This window comes from Polypterus senegalus, chromosome 12 (genome assembly GCF_016835505.1).
Source record: "Polypterus senegalus isolate Bchr_013 chromosome 12, ASM1683550v1, whole genome shotgun sequence".
NCBI lineage: Eukaryota > Metazoa > Chordata > Cladistia > Polypteriformes > Polypteridae > Polypterus > Polypterus senegalus.
The window spans coordinates 128,219,435-128,246,285 of NC_053165.1; the positions used below are offsets into that span (position 1 = coordinate 128,219,435).

A 26,851-nucleotide genomic window follows, 5' to 3' on the forward strand; every position below is an offset into this window, starting at 1 on the left:
GTTTACTACCTTCCCGCCTTGTCCCCTGCCCCTGGACCATAACAAGAGTTATTATGTACCAAGTACCCTACCTCAGCTGGTATTATATAAGGGCTCAATATTACATCTGCTGCTAACTGTTTGTCTTTTTGTACTTCCTATAAGCTACTCTATAATGCACCTTCTCATTTTTTTACTGTAATTGGCTTTTGCACTAATGACTATTTCACATTGTACACAGGTCTACTTTACAAGTTCTAATGTTATTTATCTTATAAGTTATACTTTTATACTTTTTTTATATTTTATTGTACTACAAAGTTGACAGAGTTACAGTATTTCGATTCTTCTGTATGTTCTGCACATATAGTGAATTGACAATAAAAGGTTATTTGATTTGATTTGATTTGATAAAGGGGATGTCAACTGATCCTCTTTTAAGACTGTTGCTGTCAGCTAGGCATTGAATTTGAGCTCTTTGTCATTTATTTCCCTTTTCTCACATCTCTAAAATTTGGATTGAATTAGCAAAATGATTTTGCTGCTGAATCATGAATGTTTTGTATTGCCTGTCTTTTTTATCATTATAGTATTTTTTTAGTGGCAGCCTTTGTAAAGCTTGACCTTTTTGACATATTAAAGTATTTTTTGTATCTTTACCTTTAGGATTTCTTACATTGTGGACTATTTGTTTAATTATTTAAAAGGACATTAAAAAATGAGTCATATGTTAATAAACAAGTTAAATCTTAATCTAGTCTTTTTAGGGTTCACATTCTTCTTTTCTTTATAACCCCAAATCACAAACAATAAATAAAGAACCAAACCAAAGAATCAAATGTTAAATAGTTTAAATTAATCTCAAACCCTGAGCCAACAGAAATCACAAAATGGAAGTCAAAGGATACAGCTACGTACAGAAACTAATACCTCTGTAACTTGTTGGGGCATAAAAGAATCTTATATTCAGGTAACTGCTGATTTAATGAACACAGCATCAAACAGTCCTAATTGACTTAGAGATGGGCAAGGGAACTTGGAAACATAAATAACATAAACCAAAACAAAGACAAACCAAAAACAAGGCAATGAGAAGAAATGTCAAAAACAAAGGCAAAGCCAACAAGTCTAGACCAACCTGAAATCATCACAAAACTTTAGTCTATACAGAAAAACAACATTTGGGGGCTCAAGGTCCCTAACAAAGGGCTTATCAAAAAGCCAAGCAGCTGTAATGCCAAGCAACCAGTCAATATTAAAGGACCGGGAGGTAACTGTAGTCAGGAAAACAAAGCAAGGTGAATGTGAGGGAATCAAAGAAAATTGATTGCCACAACCAAAATGCAAAATGAAAGATAGTAATCAAAAGGGAATTACAGGGACCAGTAACAAAGTCAGAAAGTAAATAGAATGAATCGTTAAGTTTTATTCCAATCTCAAATAGCAAATAAAGTTCCAAGGTGATCTTTTATCCTGTTGTGTATATAATCACACTCCCCACAGGATCATCGGAAATTGCCATAGCAAGCTCCCAAAAAATGGGGACATTCAATAATGAAACGGAACAACATCAAAAATGATGGTAAAAAGTTAACTTTTAAATAAGATGGTAACTCAAGGAACTAATAGCACAATTAGATTCCTTGATTTTTCTTATAATTAAAAACCCAGGAAAAAAATAAAGATTGCAAATCATAACAGTAGCCTCTCTCTGTGTTTTATGCTGTTTCATGTTAGCCTCTGAGACTGGGTATTTCATCACAATTAATACCAGATATAATCAAATTTAATATGAATGTACACACCAATTAATTTCCTGGATTATGCTATACTAAAGGAATAGAGTTTCTAGCCTTGATTTAAATGTTAAGACCTTTGAGGCTTCCATAACATTGTCAAGATGATAATTCTTGTGTTTATGGATCCTATAGCTACAGGCTATGCAGGACAAAGTTGGCATTAGCCAATCTACTAGGCTTTCACAGCACACTAGGCCTGTTAAGAAAGCAGATTTAACAGGAATGCATGCATCCAGCTGTGCCCATATTGCATTCCAAACTAAGTGACTGAATTCAGTTTGTACCAGGATCACAATCACAGGCATGAAATGGAATCAAGCAAGGACAAAGACCTATAATTCATTGGATGACTACTAAGATGATCAGTAGAACTCACCTACTAGAAGACACCAGTTTTGTAACTGAAAGTGACTTTAATCAATCATGAGAAGTTTCATCCTTCCTTTTAAACTACATGCACCCCATCTCTTAAAGAATAGAAAGAAAAGGAATAGAATCAAAGAATGACAGAGAATGGGGAGAAGCAAAGAGAAACTTGGAGAATTGTAAATTGTGATTTGAACTCTCTCACTGAAATTCTCTAGGGAATCCTAAATAATTCTGGGACTCTTCCCAGGGGCACTTTGTGCACATTCTCCAAAATGACTTTCTAAAATCTTCTCTCATATTGAAAGTGATGAGCAACTCTTCCTTGGAGAGCTGAATTTGACAAACCTTTGTGAATCAGAAGCTGAGACCCAGTCTGTCAAGCCAAAGCTGTGTGCCATTAGTCTGATAAGGATGAGAAGGCATGAGCTAAAATGAGTAATGACTTTTCTGTACGAAGAAGAGCAAAAGGCAAATTGAGGAAGTAGCAGCACAGCACTTGCAAGGATCATGCATCAGAGAGAAAGAGTGCACTTCAATGCATGAAGAATCTTCAATGTGAACCCGGAGCAACAACAAAGCAACAACTCCACATCACATCGGACATCACACATGAAGACTTGGTATTGAAAAACTCTTTATCTGTGCAAAGATAAAGTAGAACTCTAAATACCAGTAAACAGCCAGCCTATACTGTATATCATATGTTTGTCTCTCTGCGCCCAGTCTGACATGTTAACATGTATATGTACTTATCATATTTATATAATCCTTGTGTTTATCAATAAGTTGCATTATTTTCCTTCTTAGAAGGCAGAGTTCTACAGCAGGAAGTGCTGCAGGAAGGTCATCAGGTAGCATCCGCAGCGCATGCGGGTGCATTATAAAAGGGTCAGCCTCACTCCATTCGGAGAGCTGGAGTCAGGTGGAAGAGGACGGAGCTTGTGAGGAGTGGAGTAGAGGCGGCAATACAGAGAAGAAGGAAAAAAAGGACTGTGAGTTATATTTGTTGTGATTTGAGCACAGTGTGTGAAGTGCAAAGAACTGTAAAGAAGAGAACTGAAAATAAAAAGCGTGAACTTGTGTAAGTGTGCCTCTTGTGTTTGTCTCTGCCAGGGTAAGAGCTGGTATAGCACCATCTACTGTCACAGTGGTTTGGTGTTTCAGTTATATACTTGTGTTTTGTGGGAGGAACCTTTGTTTGTGTGGCTGTTATGAATTAATGTCACATGTTATTTACAAGATCTAGCATTGAAAAAGTTAGCTAAAGGATGTCTGAATCTCACCTTCATTTTCTGAATTAAAACTTACTTTTGGTTTTGTTATTTTATTTGGTCTGTTTCCCCCATCATTTTGTTTATTTCCTATTGCTGCTATTTTGACATCCAGTTGTTAGGGTGGTGTCTTGTTTTGTTAGGGGTGTGCTCTCAGAGGTTGTGATCTTTGGTTCACAATATGATCGAGTTTGCAGATTCCAAACAACTTTTGTGCCTTCAAGTTCTTTAACTTTTGCTTTTCTGTTTTTTGACTTACAGCGGTGGCCAAAAGTTTGGCCAGTGACACAAATATTGTGTTTTACAATATTTGCGGCTTCCGCTTTTGTGGTGGCAATTCACATTGGTTTATATCATTCTTTTGGACCTAAGAGGGCAGGGTCCCAGTTACCCAGTTGTGTGATCATTTGGGGCCTTTACCTTAGGCCATCTATATAAAAGCTTTTCTGGATTCAGTCTTGTTGCTGAGGCATTGAGCCTCCTGGCTGTTTTTTGAAGGGTTGCATAACTGTTTTGTATACTGTAATTCTTGAGCTTTTTATTATAGTTCATGAAGTGATTTTTATTTGTCAAAGGGTTTTCCTTTACTTAGTCAACATTTACCATTTACCTATTTGGCTCTTTTGTACATTATCTTTTCTCTGCTTTTTTCTTAGTCAAATGCCACCTTGCTAAGGACCAAGAGAAGGAATCATCCTAATATTTAGTCCAATGTATTTTAATTGTGTGCTTTACTGAATGCAGATTGGAAGCTTGCACTGATACAGTATGTTACTGCACCCACCACATGACGAACCACCTCAGGATCCCAATTTAGGACCAGTGCAGCCATGCAACGGGTGACACCTCAGCACCACACCAGTTCAGATGGAATGGAACCATGGAACCAGTGTGAGGTTTTTTATGGCGGCTGGAGTGCCAATTCTGCCACCAACCTCCAGGTTTTCTCTGCAAGCAGAGGGACCTGTTTGCAGGACTGGATGCAGGTTAACATCATACCCAGGACAGAGCAAGTGCAGGTTAAGGGTCTTGCTCAAGGACACAACAGAGTGGAAATTACACATTTCCAGTTATACTGCAATGACAGATATAATTAAACATAGATTAACAGACAGATTAGCATCAATCTGATTAACATAAACAAATCCTGACAATAAAAGTCTGTTCATGTTACACTCTGAGATATTGCCAGTTGACAATAGAACAGAAGAAAACAAAACTAATAATGGCGTTCATGAAGAAAATGTCTAGGGTTGATTATATTTGAAAAGTTATAGCTAAAGTGACAATAATATAATTTCATACTGAGAAATCTGATTAGAACAAATCTTTTTATCCTTGGATTCCAAGGCTCCTAGCATATAATATGGAAGTATAGAAATTGCACCAAGTACTACAGCAGGATGTAGAGAAGTGGAACAGAATAGAAGAAGGCCAATAACAGTTCGAAATGATTCTCAGACCTGTGTTCTTTGTCTTTTGGCTGCTCCCAATAGGGGTCGTTACAGTTGGTCATCTGTTTTCATATTTTCCTGTCCTCTGCATCTTACTCTTTCACATACACTACCTTCATGTTCCCTCTCACCACATCCATAAACCTCCTCTTAGGCCTTCCTCTTTTCCTCTTGCCTGGCAGCTCTGTCCTTAGTATCCTTATCGCAATATACCCAGCATCTCTTCTTTGCACTTGTCACACCGAGTGCAAATCTTAGCATCTTTAACTCTAGCTCTGTCTCCTGCCTTCTGGTCAGTGCCACTGTCTCCAACCCATATAACAAAGCTGGTCTCACTACCGTCCTATAGACCTTCCCTTTCACTCTTGTTGATATCCATCTGTCACAAATTACTCCTGACACTCTTTTTGACCCATTCCACCCTGCCTGCACTTTCTTTTTCACCTCTCTTTCACAATCCCCGTTACTCAGTACTGCTGATCCCAAGTATTTAAATTTACCCACTTTCTCCAACTCTATTCCCTGTATCTTCACCATTCCACTGACCTCACCCTAATTTACACACATGTATTCTGTCTTGTTCCTACTGACCTTCATTCCTCATCTTTCTAGAGCATATCTCCACCTCTCCAGGGTCTCTTTAACCTGCTCCCTACTCTTGGTACAGATCACAATATCATCAGCAAACATCATAGTCCACGGGGACTGTCTAATCTTGTCTGTCAACCTGTCAATCACCATTGTAAATAAGAAAGGGCTCACAGCCGATCCCTGATCTAATCCCACCTGCACATTGTGTGAATCCGTTTCATCTAACTTGCAGTCCTCACCACTGTCACACTTCCCTCTTACATATCCTGCACAACTCTTACAAACTTCTCTGTCACTCCCAATTTCCTCATATAATACCACAACTCCTCTCGAGGCACCCTGTCATATACTTTCTCCAGGTCCACAAAGACACAATGCAACTCCTTCTGGCCTTCTCTATACTTCTCTATCAACATCCTCACAGCAAATATTGCATCATGGTGCTCTTTCTTGGCATGAAACCATACTGCTGCTCACAAATCATCACCTCACTTCTTAACCTAGCTTCCACTACTCTTTCCCATAACTTCATGCTGTGTCTCATCAATTTTAACCCCCTGTAGTTACTACAGTCCTGCACATCCCCCTTATTCTTAAAAATCTGTACCAGTACACTTTCCTCAGGCATCCTGTCACTTTCCAAGATTCCATTAAACAATCTGGTTACAAACTCCACTGCCATCTCTCCTAAACACCTCTATGCTTCCACAGGTATGTCATTTGGACCATTCTTCATCCTCATCATAGCTGTCCTTACTTCCTCCTCGCTAATCTGTTGCACTTCCTGACTCACTATCTCCACATCATCCAACCTTCATTCATCAGCCTCTCAAAGTACTCTTTCCATCTGCTCAACTCACCTTCCTCACTTGTGAGTATGTTTCCATCTTTATCCTTTATAACCCTAGCCTGCTACACATCTTTCCTAGCTCGGTATCTCTGTCTAGCCAATTGGTACTGATCTTTTTCTCCCTCCTTAATGTCCAACTTCTCATACAACTCATCATACGTCTCTACCTTCACCTTGTGGCTTATGTCCTTGTACTCTTGTTTACTTTCTGCATCTCTCTGACTATCCCACTTCTTCTTTGCCACTCTCTTCCTCTGTATATTCTTCTGTACTTCTCCATTCCACCTCCAAGTTTCCTTTTCCTCCTTCCTCTGTCCAGATTATTGGACATATTCATTTCAACATATTCCCTACTTTCCTGGCCCCAAACAAAGCCCTCTTCACCTCCTCATTGTTAAGTCTAAACTAGCCTAGAATGATTGTGAATGTGCCATAGATTGTGATAGACTGCTCTGTGCCTAATACTGCTGAGAACAGCGTAAGCTGTCTATGTCTCTGTAATGGACTGTGAATGTAGTAGTTGGATGGTTTGTTGTATTTTAAATCATATGAATAAGAAAAAGAAGTATCTTTCTATTAGCTGACTATATAGTCATATATTGAAGAAATATTTACATAAATATCCATTGATTGATGAAAACAAAATGGTTCTACTGAAAATGTAATTTAAGAGCAGGACCAATAATAATAAAGAGCACTGTGCCATGTAGTTTAGCTTCTACTATCCTTATCTCTATATGACTGACTATCCTCCACCAGGCTGACGAAATTTTGTTAAAAGGTATGCTCATTAACAGAGTATTGCATTTCTTTTTCATCATTAGAGTAGTGCAATCCATTTTGTAATAAAAGAACACCAGACATCTTAAAAAAAAAGATTTACCTGTATGTCAAAGCCTAAATTGTCGATTCCATTATCACTCGATTTACAAGGTGTGGAAACCTGCACCTCTTCCATTTGGATGTCACCACTGCCTAGAAAAATGGATAAAGGATTTAATGAGTTGATAAATTAAAGCATTTATTTGTTTCTGCACTTATAAATGGTCTCCAGTTGAAATGGTTGTATTTACTTTGTTGGTATTATTTTTCAAATTAATAAAATAAATACAATTGTGTTATAGAAAGAAAAGACAATTAATAATGCTCAACAAAATTATGAAACTTTGCAGAATTTACTGAAAGCTTGAATTAACCTTATGTCCACTGCATATAGTACTGACCTTGTACAAATTCCCCCTCCACCCTGTAGTCACCATGAAATACTGAATGGTCAGTTGAATAATAATATTAATAATAATAATAGTACATTTTGAGTTGTATGGGGCTCATAAATTCTAACTTAAGGCCTCCATTAAAACTGATTGACAAATCTGGTGCAAGATAGGGGGCACATGAGTCCATATATCAAATAATCATGCCACACTCTTACAAGAATCAGACTTGTAAAATACACTATTACTGATATAATATAGTTTAATGAAAACACAATATTATATGTAACATTATTAAATACACATTGTTAAACACAAAACCACATGCATACTGTATATAGCACTTGCAGAATTGTTTCAAATTCAGATTGCATTATTAAAATATCCTAATGAAAAACAGATAAGAAGAAACTTTTATTTATTTTGAGTATATCGACAGCCACTTTCAGGACACCAGAGACACATAGCACATGTGGCAGGGAATTCGCGCCATCACAAACTATAAGTCCACACCAAATGTCTACAGTGGTGATGCCTCCTGTCCAGACGTCCTAAACAACTTCTATGCACAGTTTGATGCCCTGAATGACATACCTGCAAGGATATTTATCTCTCCTCAGGAAGAACAAATAGTGTGCTTGCCCAGTGCTGACATGAGAAGAACTTTATTGAATGTAAACCCACAGAAAGCTGCTGCTTAACAGACATCTTCAATATTTCCCTGAGGCAGGTAGTCATCCTAAAGTGATTCAAAACCACCACCATCATACCTATGCCAAAGATGTCCTGTCTTTTGCCTCAATGATCATCACCCTATAACACTCACACCTTTCATCATGAAGGGCTTTGAGAAGCTAATCTTGATCCATGTGAAAGTCGGACTCCCTACGTCAAATGACCTTGGACAAAAGAGACACTTATACTAGGATACTTTTAATTGAGTTCTGTTCAGATTTCAACACCTTTGTGCCTCAGAAGCTTATAGAGAAGATGGGTCTGCTAGCCTACAACACTTCCTTATGTAACTAGGCCCTGGCCTTTCTGACAGAGAGACCCCAAACACCATCCCCAGTACCTTCACGCTGAGCACTGGTGCCCCCCATGGCTATATACTCAGCCCACTTCTGTTCACTCTACTAACTCATGATTGTATGGCTGCTTACAGCTCTAACACCATCATTTAGTTTGGGGATGAGACAATGATAGTGGGTCTCATCAGCAATGGAAATGAGTCAGTTTATATACGGTAATTAGGATATGAATACTGGCAGACTAGTGTAAGTGTGAAAATCTGTCTCTTAATATGGACAAGACAAAAGAGATGATTGTTGACTTCAGGAATGCCCATGCTGTCCACATCTCACTGCATACTTTTGGATCCATGGTGGAAATGATCAAGAGCACCAAATTCCTGCATTTACACCAGGCAGCAGAACTTACTTAGTCAGATAACACTATCGTTTTAGCCAAAAAGCCACCACTTCCTTTGGTGGCTGAAGAAGGCAAAAATACCTCCCCCAATTCTCAACACATTCTACAGGGGTATCATAGAGAGTGTTCTATCCAACTGCATAACTGTCTGGTTTGAGAATTACAATATCTCTGACCATAAGGTCCTACAACGGGCCTCTCATGGTCCTCTCTGCCTTCCATTGTAGACAATGTGGAATAATAAAAATTTGAATCAATATCTTAAATAATAGTTGAACAAAGACTCTTGGGCTGAGGGCCTTTTGACCTAGTCCAAAAGAAAGGAAGTTCTTGAGACTACACCTAAGTGTAATGTAACATTCGGTACTTAGATAAACAAGTCAAAAACACCTTGACGATCACTATCTGGGTGTGTTTGGGTGGATGGAAAATATGTTATGCAAACCAGCTGATGCTAAGAAAATGTATATATTTGCAAGTATAAGAGTTCTTTGTGTTAACCATATGAATGCATTAAGATTGTTAGGGTATGTGATGTAGGAAAGTTAAAGGTTAGAGCCTGGGCGTAGAGAATAGCCACAAGCTAAGTGGGAAGAGGTGGATGAAGGGTGTGTCAGCCCTTAGGAAGATGCACCCTGTCTTAATTAACAAAGAAGAAGTCCACAAGTGAGGGAGGGCTGCCTGTAAAGCTGCAACTATCAGATAAGCTTTGCGGTAAGTGTGTACTGATAAAAAAAGGATATAAAAGCCTACTGTAAAGGGGGGAGCTGTGATTAGAAACTGTCAATGACAAGCTGACAGGGTCTGCACAGATTTCTCTGCTCACCAAGAAAAGAAAGAATAAAAAGAATTCTGCTTGTTTGAATTGGTGTCTGCCTGCTGTTGTCTCGAACCTTCATCCACAACAATTTTGCAAAGGGTTGTATCGGCAACGTTTACAGCACTGTGAAGGACCACTCCCACCCCTCCTCCCATGGTCTCTTAGTCCCACTTCCATCTGGCAGAAGGTACTGCAGCATCCAAGCAAGTTCTGCCAGGTACTACAACAGCTTCTATCTCTTGGCTGACGGGACCCTAAACTCTGTGCTGCTGCACCACCACAGATCTGCCCCAAATAGTGAATTTATATACAGTACATTTGTTACACTTGTCACTGCTGTTGTTTTATATTAATAGTTTAACTGTTATTATTTATTTATTCATTTCAAATTATGATTATTTACTCATTTACCTATTATTATTAGCTTATTAATTTTTTTACCTGTTATATCATAGTATAGTACTTTACCTGTCTTCTACTTGTCCTTTGTTTATGTATTTTACACTATGGTCCTGGGGAAACATTAATTTGTGTTACTGTATGCTACAATACATTGTATGGATGGTATGACAATAAAGACACTTGACTTGACCACCACAATCCTGAAAGGGTTAAACAAATTATACTTACGTTATGACTAAACTAACGGATCAGTTATGGTTAGCAAGAGGTATGGTGAATTGGGAATCACAAACATATAACAAAATGAAAATTCAGCCCTAATTAGACATAATTGAGCCCTATTTTACCAACTCATGTCAATGCCACTGTATTTGAGATCTACTTGAAAAATTTTACCATGTTTTGTGTACACCTGAGTTTATTTCTGACTGGTCTAAAGTGGAGAATGTTACACTTCCTCCCTAGCATGACGTCCCTGACACTGTGAATGGGATGGCACTTTCTACAGTGAAGGCACTAGCTTATCAGTCTCATTGAGATTTTCAAGATATGGCTTGACAACTTCAAAATCACAAGTGATGTGATCTTATTTGTCTGAAACTCTTTCCTTGCCAAAATCACTAGTGCATGCCCAAATGAAGACAAGTATCATTCAAACTGCAGATAATTTACTTAGGGAACAACAAAGATAGATCAAAGCCAAGTGCAATGATGAAGAACTGTGCACGTTATTGATGCAGTTATGCACAGAAGTACACTACAAAAATGCAACAGACTTCTGCTTATGTTTTGATCGTGTTTGGATGTACATATGTCTGTGAGTCTGTATTTTAATTAATTTAATTTTAAATAAGAGGTGCATTACACTCAAAGATGAGTATCTCAAACAGTGCATGCACCTTACTCCAACTTTCCACAAGCCTGCCTTCAGTAATGTCACCATGGACCTTCAATGTCACACATTACACTAACAATATAGAATTGCAACATTGATTATAGACTCTCTGCAAAAATTTTTTGGACTGCTATACTAATGTTGGGTTGGGTCCACTTTTGCTTTCAAAATAGCAATAATAATAGATGAGAGATTAAATAGAAAGCAAAACAAAAGACGAGAAGTCGGGATTGAGGCAGAGTGGGTGTATTGTGGAAGACGAATGTTCTCTTCGTTCCCTTGTACTAATTCATGTCTGAGAAGTAAGCTTTACTAAATCATGTAATAGCATGCTTTGTTTTAGCAAACAGAAAAATATTTGTGCAAAGGACTCAAGGTCTGAGCATTCCACACATGAGTCTGCCTTATCACGTTTTCCCTTAGCTTACATCTGAACATAACATAACAAAAGGGCCAAGAAATCAAGTTGCGTAAGGGACATTGAAGGGGCTCAAGGATTGTGTATAATAAAGTGTTGACTGTTACATTTTATAATGATATTAAATTACGCATTCTAGGGGTATAAAACTGGACCCCACCCAACAGACGGGGTTCAGAAGAGCCCTGACGCTGTCATGTATATTTGATTGTCTGCTTTACTGAAACTCTTCTCACCGTGACTCTGAAAATAAAGCTGCTTTATAACCACACCTGCTTTCGGGTTTGAGTTTTCGTCCACAGTATCTGAGTGGAGGCAAATGGTCAGGGATGGCCAACACCATTACCTGTTGAAGGCAACAGTAGTGGACACAACCTACTGCTCTGAATATCTCCCAAAGAAAGATGGTGGGACACCACAGGGGTCACAGGTGAATTCCCTACATGGTGGTGGGAACCTGAGCCAGAGACAAAGAATGACACTACTTGCTGAAGGGCATCTCCCTTTGCTGAGCAAACCTTAGAAGGTGAGCAAGGGAGGTGCTGGCTTTTGATGGAAGCACCATGGCTCATGAATTCTTTTTAATAGATGGATCCTGACAGCGATTTTATTTATGAACTTTTTTTTTTGATTTTAACCACCACTTCAATACTGCTTTTATTACTGAAAATTTATTAACTTATTGTTATGGTGTATAAAATCTGTACATTTTGGTTTCCATTATATTTTGTTCAAGACAAGACAACAGATGAACTAAGACAAATTAAAGCAGGTTTTCTTCCCTTACACGGGCTGTAGAGAGTGAAGAATCGCAGGCCATTGTGCTTTCCTCGAGGAGGGCGGAGTCAGGCGCAGCAGTTGAGCTAGTCAAAGATGCTGAGAAGCCGTCTCTGCATAAAGTAGAGGCAAAGGCGGCTAAAATAGAAAACATACACTTGTCTGCTGGTCAGACAGGTTGTGTATGTTTAATGATTATAAAGAATTTAGATGAGGAGGCAAGAGAGATAAATACCTGGCTAAAAACTCGCGAGCAGCTAGCAGTACACGTAGCAATGTATAAAGAGAACGCCATACAGATTAAGCGACGAGCGCTCAGTGTTAAAGTGTGTGCTTTGATTTCGGGGTCTTTTGACCCTGAGAAACAGGAGATAAATGCAGGAGAACTTAGTTTGTCGCAGATCGCTGCACTCTCATATCTGCTTGCTGATAAGAGAGACGCTTTTGTTGAAAGGCAAGGACACGCAGCTGTTACGCTGCACACCGGAGCGCAGTTTATAGCAGAGCAGATTGCTGATGGGACAGGAGGCAGTCACTCAAGTATGCTGGTTGTTGTGCAGGAAAAACAGGCAGAGGTGTTTTATGATAGCGAAGCGAGCGGCTTGCAGCAGCAGACAGCATCGGGGGAGGAGCAGTTTTCAGGTCTCAGTGAGGGGTGGAAAGAAAACCCCTGAGGCCAGCGTTTTGAAGATGGTCCCCTGCAACTGAGATAAGCGGAGTGATAGTGTAGACCTGCACAAACTGACCGTTGTTTTAAGAAAAAAGCACGTTTTTAATTTTGATTTACATTTAACACTGAAGTAGCATTGATCCTGATAACTTTAAAGGTGAACAGCTGTTACAGGCTATAGGGCAGTGAAACATCCAGCAACAGCAGTAGAAATGAAGCTGGTTCTTGGTAACACTCCTTTCAAAGCCCATGTTGATTAGTGCTGCTGAGAAAACAAAATTTACTGTATATTGGAGAGGCAGTGTACAAGGAAAGCTGCTATAATGTGAGGGTTACTTCTACTGTATGTGGTAATGAAGGAAAGTGTAAGTGACAATATGGTGTGCATTTGTTTAGTGATGGACAAATGCAACAGTATAAAAACAGCCAATGCCAAACTGTAAGTGAAAGAAAGGGAAAAGAGTTAAGTGTTTTCTTCCATTATTCTCTACTGAACTGCATTCTCTGTATCCAGTATTTAAAAACATGTTATACCAATAGTTAATCCATAGCGTTTGGTAAAAGTAACCAGTGCTAAGATAGAATTTGATTTAGACATTGAATGTAGAGCAACTGGTGGATTTGTATGGCCATTGTAGACTGCAGGGCATGAGTTGAATAATGTGACTGAAAACTAAGTGAATTAAAGAAAGAAATACAGGAGATGAAAGCAAAGCAAGTGTATGTATATGAAAGCTTTTGAATGTATTTGAATTAAAAGTGAATGGATTGGAATGGGCATTTTAGCAGTTAGTTGGATTGAAATTCTTATTGGTGTTACAAGCAGCACATTCATATTGGGGGAGTAAGAAAATGGAAGGCAGTGGCTTACCATCCAGTTTCTGGCACTCAGCATGTAGAACAAAGGGATGGAAAATGTAGCTAGTGAGCTGAGTTGAAAGCTGTTGCTTTGCTATTAAGGAGGACATACTGAAAGGCCTGTTGTGATTCACACTAACAGCTGGGTAGTTTTTAGGGTCTTTGTTACATGAGCACCAAAGCAGGAAGAAAGACAGGTGTCACATATTTGTTAAGTCTGTCTGGTAGGTAAAGAGCTCTAGGAGTTATTGTGGAGCAGGGACAGAAGGCAGACATTTTAATAAAATATGTGAGCACTCTCTCTTTCTCTCAATTAGAAATGAATATTATTTCATTCACTCTGGTTGTGGACAAAGTATGGCAAGTTGCAGCACTATTAATAATTACACCTGATAACAAGGTCTGGATTAATAGTCTAGGAAGAACAGCATCCAGAAAATGAGAAACAGTGGCTGCTAGAAAAAAGGACAAAAGACTTGATTTGACTGAAAGCCAGAAAATACTTTCTTGCATCCATTTCTACAGACTTTATTTGAACCGGAATGAACTGTTTATGTTTGGACTGAATTTGTGTGCAAAAAAGTTTTTATACTAGGACCTGAAGCAAGCATCAGAATCCTGCTGAAAGAGGTCAAGGGACTGCATCATCATCACCACCATTGTCGAGCACTGGACTGAGGAAAAGACACCTGGACACTGAGAGATAAAAGCTAAGTGTTCTCTTCCATAAGCACATAACATGGGATGTACTGCATGCAGAGGGAAGCTGGTTTCTAAGGGCAAGACAGGATAGTTTAGGACACATTTGTAGGGATTTCATAGGACCCAAAGGGAGAACAATGATCAAGACAATCAAAAAGACTATGAGGGAATCACTTTGTCCAAAAGGCCTAGACAGATAGGTTATGCCTTATTTAGCATTTGTTTTAATTTTTGTAGCCTGTATATTGACGTATAGCCCACTATGCTCAACTAGGTGACTTAAAGCGATGTTGATTCTGGGGTGGGTTAAATGTCAATATAGTGTCTTGTGTTTTAATGGAAACTTTGAAACAAGCTATTTTCCTTCACCTTTTTTGAGGCCCATTAGTTGGGGGCCATAGATATATTCTGTGCTTTGTGGGTGTTGGAAAGGTGTAAAGGGGCATGAGTGGAAGGCCAGTGGTGGAAAAGCAGTAAAGAGGCTTGTAATGTGCTAAGTGAGTACAAACAGGGGGATAAATGGAGTGCTGGATGCCCTAAGGATTATAATCGTAGTCACTTAGAGGCAAGAAGCTGCACTGCAGGGAGCTGCACAACAGTATCTGTGACTGTGGAAGTGATGCTCCAGTGAGGAGGCAGTTAGCATTCCTCTGGTGGTCATCCAAAGAGTTGTGCTCATGGTGCACTATAACATTTGCTTCATTTGAAGGGGTGGCAATGGCACTGAGTTCTGTGATTCCACCAGGCTGGTCCCACTCTAGCTACAGATGAGCTAACTGCCACGCCACAAACCACCTCACACCTGGTGTGCCTTTTATGGCTACCATAGTTAGGAACTGGGGGAAGTGCATGTCTCAGAGGGAACCATAAAACCAGGAATATAACATAAGGAACTGGGCATTAAAGCTAAATTAATTAGATACATTTCAGCTTTGAATTCTAAACTAGAATGTTAGATTTGCAGTTTTGTTAATGTAATTATTTAGTGAGCAAATTGGTCCAATAATGTGTGCTAAAAAAAAAAGTAAAGAAAGCGTGAACAAAATTTAGAACAAAATAGAGCAACTAAATTTAGAGAAGTTTTTGGGCCTTTTGACAAACTGGTATCCTACATTGTATAAGATATTAAAGTTCAGAACTGTAAAGTTTATCATAGAGAATTCATATGACACTATGGAAATGTAATATAATGTACAATGCAGTAGGTCATAGTTAAGTTTTAGTTTTGAATGAGAAAGTGATCACATTAGAGAAGAACACTAAGAGTTGAAGGAGGCATTTCACATGAACACCAAGTAGTGGTATAAGCCAAAAATATTTTTAGTGCTCAAAGAGGGAACAGGAGAGGGTGTCCGCCTGTTGGATGGAAAGACACTTGATGCCCCATACAGGATGTCCCAATGTATTCTAGCCAGAATTGGTGGCAGTCAGATCTCTCTACTGATTGAATAAATTGAGCAGGGGAAATTACTTTGGTTTATTTGATAGTTGAGATGAAGGCCTCATCTGAGGAAACGTGTTCCTTCCTAAGACCAGGTATTTAGTTATCAGATGCACAGACATTATAAAAACATTTCTGTTATTTGTATAGAATTGTAACTTAGATAGATGGACTCATGTTTAGGGGTCCAGGGGTGGAGTAAATAGTTAAAATTGTTTAGGTGAAACACAGTAATGTGGCAGACACTAATTTGGAATTGGCAAACCACTTGAACTTGGAATAGGTGTTTAAGATTTAGGCAATCCAGCTTCCATCTTGCATACAGCATCTTTGGCATTTGAAGAAATAAAGAGAAGAGCTGCAGAAATAACAGAACACAGGAATTACTAGAGTCAACTAGCAAAAGATTCAGAATGCTTATGGAATCATTATGAAATGACAATGGCAAATTTTGCTGTATATCTGATGGGATCCTAGCATAAGAACTGCATCTGCTGATAATTTTTTCTTTTTCTGCTGATTGTAGGAGCTGTGAAGTATTTCAAATGTCCTTGGTGAGCCAAATCTGCTTGAGGGACTGAGTACTTGGGCAGTAGGAGGCGACTGGAAGGGCGTGGGAACACACTACCAACCTGGACGGCCAAGGGTTTGAAGGACTCACAGTTCATCTTTAGTTTGTCTGCCCAAAATAGGGGTGGAGTGTTATGGTGTATAAAATCTGTACATTTTGGTTTCCATTTTATTTTGTTCAAGACAAGACAACAGATGAACTAAGACAAATTAAAGCAGGTTTTCTTCCCTTACACCTTACTTTTATAACACTTGTTCATAGCTTCGTGCTAATTTGGTTTTATAGCCTGGGAAAGGATGCTGAGCTGATACCTCAGGCTATTGATTACTTTATAGATGGACATCTGGAACAACAATTTGCTTTATAGCCTGGGACAGGAAGAACTACTGATACCTCAGAGCACATCAAAGGTTTTGTTATGTGGGAAAACAGACAGTGAATTAATTCATCAATCATCTGGACAGCCAGCCAATCAGGTGCATGTGTTGTGAAACCAAGGCATGACATTTCATAATAAATATGCCTTGGTTTGAGAAGCAAGAAGAGAGAAGCAAAGAAGAAGAGGAACGGACGAAGACGGCCCTGGTCGTCAGAAAGGCATCATGAACATCGATTGCTAAATCAAACGCCTCCCTGGGACATTCATCCTTGTCATCTGTAACTTTTTCGTAAGCTTTTTCTAAAGACTATATATATTCAGACTTTCCTATCAGTACCTATTTTCTAGTATTCTTTGTTCTTGTGGTATTATTATTATTCTTGTAATAAATACCATGCTGCTTTTAACTTTCAATGCTTTGTCTTAATGTCTAGAGTGATTGAAGTAATACGTTAGATTTCTTTGAGCACCTGGTGACAGCCGGATTTTTGCCATTATTTCTGTGCTGCGAGGTTTATAAGGCTGAGAGTGAGAGTGCTATATTCAATAGAAAGAACAAATACGAGAAAGATGGTATTCTTGGCTGATGAATGGCTTATAGTCAAGAGTGCTGAGTCTTTGTATGTTTAAATGTATTCTTGTAGACCAAAAGTAATATTTAGGTCTGAGATATCACTAAAACATCGTATTGTTGTTCGTGCCGAAAATAAGTAAGTCTCTTGAAGTGCTGAATGACAGGCTGTTATTCCTATAGCACTTGTGTGGTTTAAAGTGCTAAGGGTTAATCAGCGTGTGTGTGTCATTCATGGAGCACTGTTGTGGTTAGGGTCTGTGTGTGTGTTTATCTTAAAGTGCAACAGTAGACCAACCCGATAACGAATTTGACGAGAACACTTACCCTTGATGAAACAGGTAAAAGGGCAAGTAGAGGAAAATGCTATGATAATACACTTATTTATTGAAAAACTGCAGTGCACTGTTTGAAAGGTGTAATTTAAAGCAGAAAGCACTTTTTCACCTTACTCTTGCTGTGTTGTATCTTCACTGTCCAGCTGAACTTGGACATGACTATTGACAGGACATGATAGCAACTGCAGCCAAGCTGGATCATCAGAAACAGTTGTACAGAGTGGTTATCTTCGTTACCCTAGCATTTGAGTCAACTCAGACCAGCCCAGCCATTTCTCCTCTTAAAAGTCTCTGACCAGTCTCTTCAACATCCTCTAAATTGCCTCTAACTGGATGTTTTTTTTTTTATTTTTCACACATATCTGAGTACTCACTAGAGATTGTTGTGCATGAAAAATCCCAGATCAGTAGTTACAGAAACATTTAAACCAGCCCATCTGGCACCAGCAATCATGCCACAGTCCAAATCACTGAGATCACATATTTTTCCCCCATTCTGGTGTTTAATGCAAACATTAAATGAAGCTCTTGACCTTTATTTGACTGATTGTATGCATTAGACCATGGCTACATGATTAGCTGATTGAAAAGATAAGCAGGTGTACCACTGTTCCTAATATATATATATGCTTGTTTAATGTATTTAGGGCCATAATCCCTGTTAACTGTTTATTCCTTTTTCACAATATATGTTAAGACTAAAAACTTGAAATTAATGCATAATAGAGCATACAAAAAATGACTGCTTTTATAAATTAGTCACAAGTAGCACATTGGCCTACCGGCCCAATTAATAGCCATTATTTTCCAAAAGTGGTCCTCAGGCTCACAACTTTAAGCATCAGTGCTTTACAGGCACCCACAATGCACCACAGTTAGTAGCGCAGCCACTAATGGAGTGCCCACAAACGTCACCAAGAACAAAATGTCTCTTTATTCTGGTACATCTTCACCTACGTTATATACACAATATGGATTGAGAAACTATTCAGACCCCTTTACTTCTTTAAATTTTCCCCAATGCAAGCAATATTCAATACCCCCAGAATAATAAAGCGAAAACTATCAGTCATTTTCTAACCCACTTAGTTCTGAACAGGGCCTGCTGGAGTCTATCCCAGCTAGCATAGGGCGAAAGGCAGGAACAAACCCTGGAGAGGAGTCCAGTCTATTGCATGGCGAGCACACACACACTCCAACCACACACTAGGGCCAATTTAGGATTGCCAGTTCACCTGACCTGCATGTCTTTGGACTGTGGGAGGAAACCCACACAGACGCAGGGTGAATATGCAAACTCCACACAGGGAGGACCCAAGACATGGACCCAAGTCTCCTTACTGTGAGACACTAGCCCTGCCACTGTGTCACTGTGCCACTCATGTGAAAGCAGAATTTTAGAAATTATAAATTTATTAAAAATTAAAAAATCAGATATTCAGTCCAATGTCATAAAAGCTCTTATCACTGGAATACTAAATGCTTGGAATTTCTGTCCATTGTGCACTGGATGTGAGTTCCCTGCCAGCATCAAAGCCTTGCTCAAATACTGACCGCAACACAGGCAAAAGTCAGAGATTCTACGGGAGTATAACACTTAACCTGCTACAACTCTAATGCTGTGTTTCAAGATTTGGAAGGTTAACAATATGTCAGTGAGACCAAAAAGAAAGAGAAAATGGAAAAGACTTAGGGATCGGTAATTAGAATGATTAATGAAATTAATAAAAAGCTTTAGCCAATATGAATGTTGAGTTCCTACAACATTTGCTGTTAAATAGCATGGTGTCTGACATGTCATACGTTGATGTGAAGTAATGTCAATAACAAAGCAACGAAAAGAGCAAAACAATAAATTAAATTAATTTTCAAAGAAATCATCCACGGAAAACCTACCTCAGATGAGGTAAAATTAAATTTAACCTGTAAATGCTCCTTATAAAAACAATTTACGCCTTGATTTAAATGCTGATAACCAATAAGGATGTGTTGAGTCACTTTATTCTCACATCACTTAACATGAACATATTTACAGGTGAGTGAAAAACATGTATACAATTTCCACAGCAATACAGCAATAATAATTTGGAATACATATAATAAATAATTTTAAATATTAATTAATCAGTTGAACAATATACAAAAAGAACTAATTACATAAGTAAACAGACATAACAACCACGTGTATTTAATACGGTTCATACCAATAACAGAAAATAACAGAAAATGATTGTGTTGCAATGAAATGTAGAGTTGAAGGGCCAGCAGTGTGAATGTGGGTGAATAGTGGGGTGTTGGTAAGGGTTAGCACCAGTCACTATGCAGCATCTTAACAGTGTCAAGGTAAAAGCTGTTTCAGAGCCTGCTGGTCCAGGATCTGATGCTACAATATTGTCTGCCTGTGAATAGTGTGAACAGTTCATGACTCGTCCAACTTGTAGGTTAGGAACATCACCACCAGTGAGCTGTTGGACAGAATGGACTACCGTGTGAGGACAAGTGCAGTTTCCATACAAGGCAGTGACACATCCAATTAGGATGCTTTTAGTGGTGTAGGTGTAAAATGACCTAACCTCTTTAGCCATGTGAGATACAAAAAAATACACATACTTAAGGACCTCAACTCACTACACCTCTAGGCACTCGTATATCTCTCTATTATTAAAAAAAATCTTGGAAGGACTTGGAAGGAGACGAGATGTGATTTTCTCAGAGACACTTTAAAGTCCTGCGAGCAAGGCAGTTAAACAAAATGACAGCTGCTGTACAGGCTTTTAAATGTTTGAAGCACTGTGCGACATTTAGATCACACAGCACAGCAGTAGCAGCAGCAGCAGCAAGCCAGCAGCTGATCTGACTGCATCTCCTTAGTGTGCATTCAGCCCCCCTCTAAACAATGTGAGTGGCAGATACGCAAAGTGGCTGGCACATAGTGCACCCCAGATTGGGGAGAGGGTGGACAAGCAAAGCGAGCAGGGGGCAAAGTCCCTTAGTACTACCACATTATAAACATCACATAGTTCAGTAATAATTCAGAACAGTTGCTGAAGTAGAAAAAAAATCCAAAACTTTACATTGGGTTATCTTGAACCTTCCCTTCTCCAAATTTTAGCATTTCAATGAATGTAGCAAACTAATTGATAAGTACAACAACACATCTATGAGAAATCTTCTGACAGCTCAGTTAACAAACATCATTTAATCATTTATAAAAGACTAATATCACTTTGAGGCAAAAAGCCAATACATAATACGAATGCTTTGGATTTTTTTCTCTTTAGCGCTACCAAATGTCCAATCTCATAAAATTGATGTAATAAATGCCTCTGACCGTACCCCACCAAATTAACCATCAAGGACTTATGTTTTTCCTTTAAATCTTTTTTATTTCAGTTGCAACTGGATTAAGATTGAAGTAAGGATGGTGTGTGCTGCATAGTAGAGGACAAAAAACCTGGTGGTGGAATGGGGAAGTATAGGAGAATATACAGAGGAAGAAGTTGGCAAAGAAGAATGGGATAGTCAGAGAGATGAAGAAAATAGAAATGAGTACAAGGAGATAAGGCATAAGGTGAAGAGAGAGAGGTGTCGAAAGCTAAAGATAAGGTGTATGATGAGTTATATGAGAAGTCAGTCACTACGGAGAGATAAAAGGACCTGTACTAAATTGGTTAGACAGAGGGACCAAGCTGGGAAAGATAAGCAGCAGGTTAAGGTGTTAAAGTATAAAGATGGAAACATACTTAGAAACAAGGAGAGTGGATTGAGCAGATGGAAATAGTACTTTGAGAGGCTGATGAATGAAGAGAATGATAGAGAAAGAAGGTTGGATGATGTGCAGACAGTGAACCGGGGAGTACAATGGATTAGCATGGAGAAAGTAGGGACAGCTATGAAGAGGATGAAGAATGGAAAGGCCGTTGGTCCAGATGACATACCTGGGGAATCAAGTATGTGTTTAGGAGAGATGGTGTAGTAGAGATGGTGAAGATGGATGAGTTTAAATACCTGGGATCAACAGTATAGAAGAAGAGAAGAAGAAAAGAGGAAGAACAGAAGAACAATAGAGTGCCTTCAGAATGGAGTGGGTGGACAAGAGTGTCAAGAGTTATTTATGACAGACGGGTACCAGCAAGAGTAAAAAGGAAGGTCTACAAGATGGTAGTGAGACCAGCTATGTTATATGGGTTGGAGACAGTGAGAGTTAAAGATATTATGATTTTCTTTTAAATTAATTTTATTGTAATCATTCCATACATTTTTACAAAAAGTAGGATTGCGAACAAGTCGACCCCCACTCCTGAGAGAAAGAGCATGGCCAACGGAGTAAAACTTTAGGCTTATAAACATACCTAAATTGATAAGTTTGATTAGCCAATAGAGATGAATGGAGAAGAAAAAGAAATGCAAAAATAATAGCTTCCTGTGTGCTTTAAGAGTTTATTCTAAAATATTACTGATTAAATCCTGCCATGTTTTGAAAAAAATCTGTACAGATCCTGTAACTGAGTATTTAATGTTTTCCAATTTCAAATAGTATAAAACATCGGTTTCCCACTGACTTAAAAGAGGAGAGTTAGGATTCTTCCAGTTTAGCAAAATAAGTCTGCGTGCCAAAAGTGTAGTGAATGCAATAAGAGTTTGTTTGTCCTTCTCCACTTTAAACCAATCTGGAAGAACACCAAACACAGCTGTTAGTGAGAATTGTTAGCTCAAAACAAATACATTACTGATTTTAAAAGTGAACTTTCATAATTTTGTAAATTACAAACAGCTTAGAGACAGAAAGGAATTGTATTCATTTCATATAGTGATTTTTCTCTTTGTACAGAAAAACCCTTAGGGGCATCCTAAGCACAAGCATAAATCTGTGGTTGCTCTAAAGAGGCAGTGTTTCTACTTCAAGACCTATCTGTATTTCTGAACATCTCACCCTGTTACGGAAAGAGTGAGTCCGTGCAGTACCCCATTTCAGGCCACCTTTATTTGTGATCTCATTCTTCTGGCATAATATCAATCTCTCATAATCTCTCATAACCATGGGTTGGGATGAGGATGTAAACTGAGGTTTTCCTTAAAGATTCCCCATTTTTCCACCACAATATAGACACAATGTTTGGCACTACACATATTTTTTAGTTAATTGCAAATTCACCTCTATCCATACTTCTGAACAAAACCCTGAATTACTTGAACTTCATGTTAGGAAGCTGTTTACTACTTACTTGCAGGGAACAAGCAATTATTTTCTGATAAAGGACCATTACCTCATATTTGAAGATGCAAATTCTCATCTCTGCTGCATTCACAACGGTCTGCATCAACAGCAGGAGGAAAGAGGACAACATCACCCAGAAATAACCAAGACATATCTACTAGAATCCCAAATTAGATGCTCTTAAACCCTCAGTTGCATGCTTATATTTTCCCTATGAAAACCACAAGCAGAAGAGAAATCAAAGAACAGCCTCGGTGGAGTTCACCAGCAACAGTGAAAATACTTGACGTAATGCTAAGTATGCAAACACAATACTCAATGACAGAATGAAATGTACCATACACTGAAATTCCATATAAATGTAGCATCTTTGAAAACATACCACCAGAGCATAACTGACATTTCTTCTCTTGGATTTGTGGTTCAGCTAATGGATGGCGCCCACAAGCACATATCTTTTCCCCATCCCCGTGATTTTCCAGGTCCAAGACACAGTTTTTGCTATCTACCCAAAATTGAAAGAATGTAGTAACCAAAACACCAAATCCAGTGCTTTCAGCATTTCCAGGTGAATCTGTCTAACCTCTGCAGCATTGCCACCACAGAGCATTTTAATCAATTCAGCAAACTAAACTACTGAAATTAAACCAACCCAAGCTGATGCTTCTGGCACAGCCACCTCAGAAAACAGTGTATTCACCAAGCTTATGAGTTCCACAAAAGTGCCTGTTCTGCCTCTTCATGATTTAACAAGTTTAGGTTCACATTTTTGCCAAAACATCATTCAAGCCTCCTGGGCAGATTACTACCTAGGTTTCTAGAGTAGCTGAATAGTTTGCCAACACCTCTTCAAGGCTGTCCTTCTCCATGCCCTCAACAATCTCCCCAAACACACAAGCCTTTGCTTTGGCCATTGCTGCCTCTTTTGGGCTGCACGTGCATCAAGTCATACAGGGAGACCCTCCTGCTAGCATTGCAAAGAATACCTCTTTGTTGAACTAAATAAATTGGTCTATTACTGCTACCTTCTAGGTGTTTCCACCATGATGGACTCCAAAACCTTTTTGTCCACAGCTCCTTGTGGTTCTTTCCATTTTTATGGTATTACACAGGAATTATTTAATGTCTCTTGCATCTACTGAGATGCAGTAAAAGCTTAAAATGTACTATTATTATTATTATTATTATCTTAAGCATCTCATTAGATATATGTAGTCATAAGTATTTTGCAAAAAAAATTATAGGAATTAAATAGCACCCATCCAACCAGCTATCTATCCATCCATTTTCTTAAACTATTTATCCAGAGCAGGGTTGCAGGGAAGCTGGAGCCTTTCAGTAAACAATGAGCATGAAACCCATGGACATGGTGCCAGCCCATTGCAGGGTAAACATACACACACAAATATACATACATATATATTACAGGCCAATTTGGTCTTGCCAGTCTCCCTAACCTGCATGTCTTTGGGAGTAACCCAGAATACCCAGAAGAAACCCAGGTGGACATGCGGAGAACATGCTAACTCCATGCATGGAGCACCCAGGACACATCCTGTTTGCGAGGCAGTAGTGCCGCTGTGCTGCCCATAACTGAACTACCATTATAGTCAATCTCTAACAATACTAGTATCATTAGAAAATGTGTTTCAGAAGAAAAATATATTGTTAGGGTAAAAAAGAAAATATTTATATATATATATATATATATATCAGTATTATAAGAAAATGGTGTTATTCTAAAGTACACTACTAGTTTACCACTATAATTTCAGAAACCTATAATTCTTAATTGCATTATAATAAAGTTTTACAGTCTGACCTTCATGTACTTTCTCCAGTATAATTTATGTTTTATTGTAATTCTTTATTTTTGTTGATTCTTTCTTCTCTTTGGCATTATGAATGTACATAATATGCATATATTTTTAATTTTATGAAACAAATTCCCACAATTACATTAAAACAACTTTCACAAATTTCAGTTCTCCCTAACTGACATGTTACCACCATTCAGTTTTATATTCAGTTCTGTAGATGTGAATGAAACCTTTACAGTACTTACTCATTGTGTGGCTATCTCGTTTCACAGCAAATTCTCTCAAATGAAGAAGCCTCTACACTTTGTCCTCTGTTCCAGGAAGCTGATTGCTCCTCCTTTTTGTTTTAGAAAAAAAAAAATAAAAACCATAGTTGTTAATGATTAACAAACAGTATTTTTTTGAAAGTGTGAGTATGATTCATGGACTGCTGTTAAGACTATTCTTTGGTGCATACTTTATCAAAATTACCTAGAAGAGCTGTTGAAGGAATGAAAACAATTAAAAATATATTGAAGGCTGTACGTATTGCAAACTTTTGTCAGCTGGGACAACCCATTGCTGTGAAAACAAAAAAAAACATGAAGCCACACATCTTTCATACTGAAAACATGTTGAACCTGTCTGTATTATTTCTCCATTTAATGGTCAGAAATTGTGATACTTAAGAAGATTAATAAACTACTTCAATACATTAAATATGCAAAGTTTACATTTAGTGTAAACAAGTTCAATAATATGTATTTAATTTGTCAATAGCATGCTTTCCATTTGGAACCAAATAAATTATAAATAGAATAAAACAGGGTAACTCTATACACTCGTACAATCTTATAAACATATAAAGACAGACTTTTTTTAATAGGTTTCTTAAAATTTCTGATTTTAATAATGTACATAAATATACAGTATAGTGTCTATGATATTGGTGATCTGATACTGGTCTGTCACTGATGATGCTGATATCATCCATCCATGCTGATGTCCCATCATGAACTCCAAGCACCACTACTGAACACTGAAAACAGAAAGTCAATGGAAAAGGCTCAATAACTACTATATTTAACAACCTTTATATTAATTAAAGAGCAGAATGAACTACCTTACCTTCTGATGTAATAGGGCTGCTGTAATAAAATAGCGAGGCTTCAGCTTCATTTTGTGAATTTTACATGCTCTTCTTAAGTGCGCGTGGAATTTGTCTGCACGAGAATTTCCTCCCGTATTATAAATAATGGCTTGTTTAAATATCTAAGGTTGATTGGTGCTTCAGTGCTGTTGGGATAGATTTTGGTCCTTACCTAATCTGAGTGGATACTCAACTGAATATCTGCAAAGAAGCATTAAAGGTTTCAACAACCCAATCATCAATTTGGTTGGTACAGTGGTACAGAGGTTAGTCAGGGATCTTAGTTTGAATTCCTACCCTGCACAACATGTCCACAGCTTAAGTTAAAGACAAGTCTGAATTTAGTCAAGTTTGGTTGCATTTTTGATTTTGCTCTGAGAAATACAGGCATCCCCATCCAGGAAAATCTTGTACAACAAAATCAGACATAATGTTTGATTTTATAGATAATGATCCTGGAATATTTTTTAGTTGTTCAAACTAATAATCTAAAACAGTAGACGTTTTGCTTCTATTCCGCAGACAGAGCTTGATCCTTTCATGTAGAACACTTTCTAAACAGTAACAACAGATTCATTCTTTAGGCTCTCTTGCCTTAGTATTCAGTTAGGAACCCTTCCTTTGGTTCAGCACCCAGCTCAACTGAATGGGAGTTCCTCACTTGCTGAAAGTGAACTGCCAATTGTAAGCACTGCTCCCACTGTTGTTCTCACTCTGGTTACCTGTCTTGATGGGTCACATGTTTTTCGGAGACCTTGTATGGCAGAGCATTCTTTAGTTTACTTCCAATGGGTTTTTATGGGCCTTGTCTCTTCCTCGAAGATTCCATTTTGTCCCTGCAATAGAGCATAACATGCTTTGAGGCTCCCAAAGTTCTTTGTTGT

The 26,851-nt window shown here is 38.3% G+C and overlaps 1 protein-coding gene across 1 annotated transcript in view; it reads right to left on the minus strand.

Moving 5' to 3' along the window:
- slc28a1 (solute carrier family 28 member 1) overlaps positions 1–25,131 on the minus strand; it is a 188,044-nt gene extending 162,913 nt beyond the window's left edge. The window contains exons 1-2 of the mRNA XM_039773404.1: positions 25,084–25,131; positions 7,197–7,288 (exon numbers count right to left, since the gene is read on the minus strand). Of these exons, the coding sequence (XP_039629338.1) occupies positions 7,197–7,288; positions 25,084–25,087 (96 nt within the window). The 5' untranslated portion in view covers positions 25,088–25,131. The remainder of the gene's footprint in view (positions 1–7,196; positions 7,289–25,083) is intronic.
- Between the last annotated feature and the right edge of the window lie 1,720 nt (positions 25,132–26,851).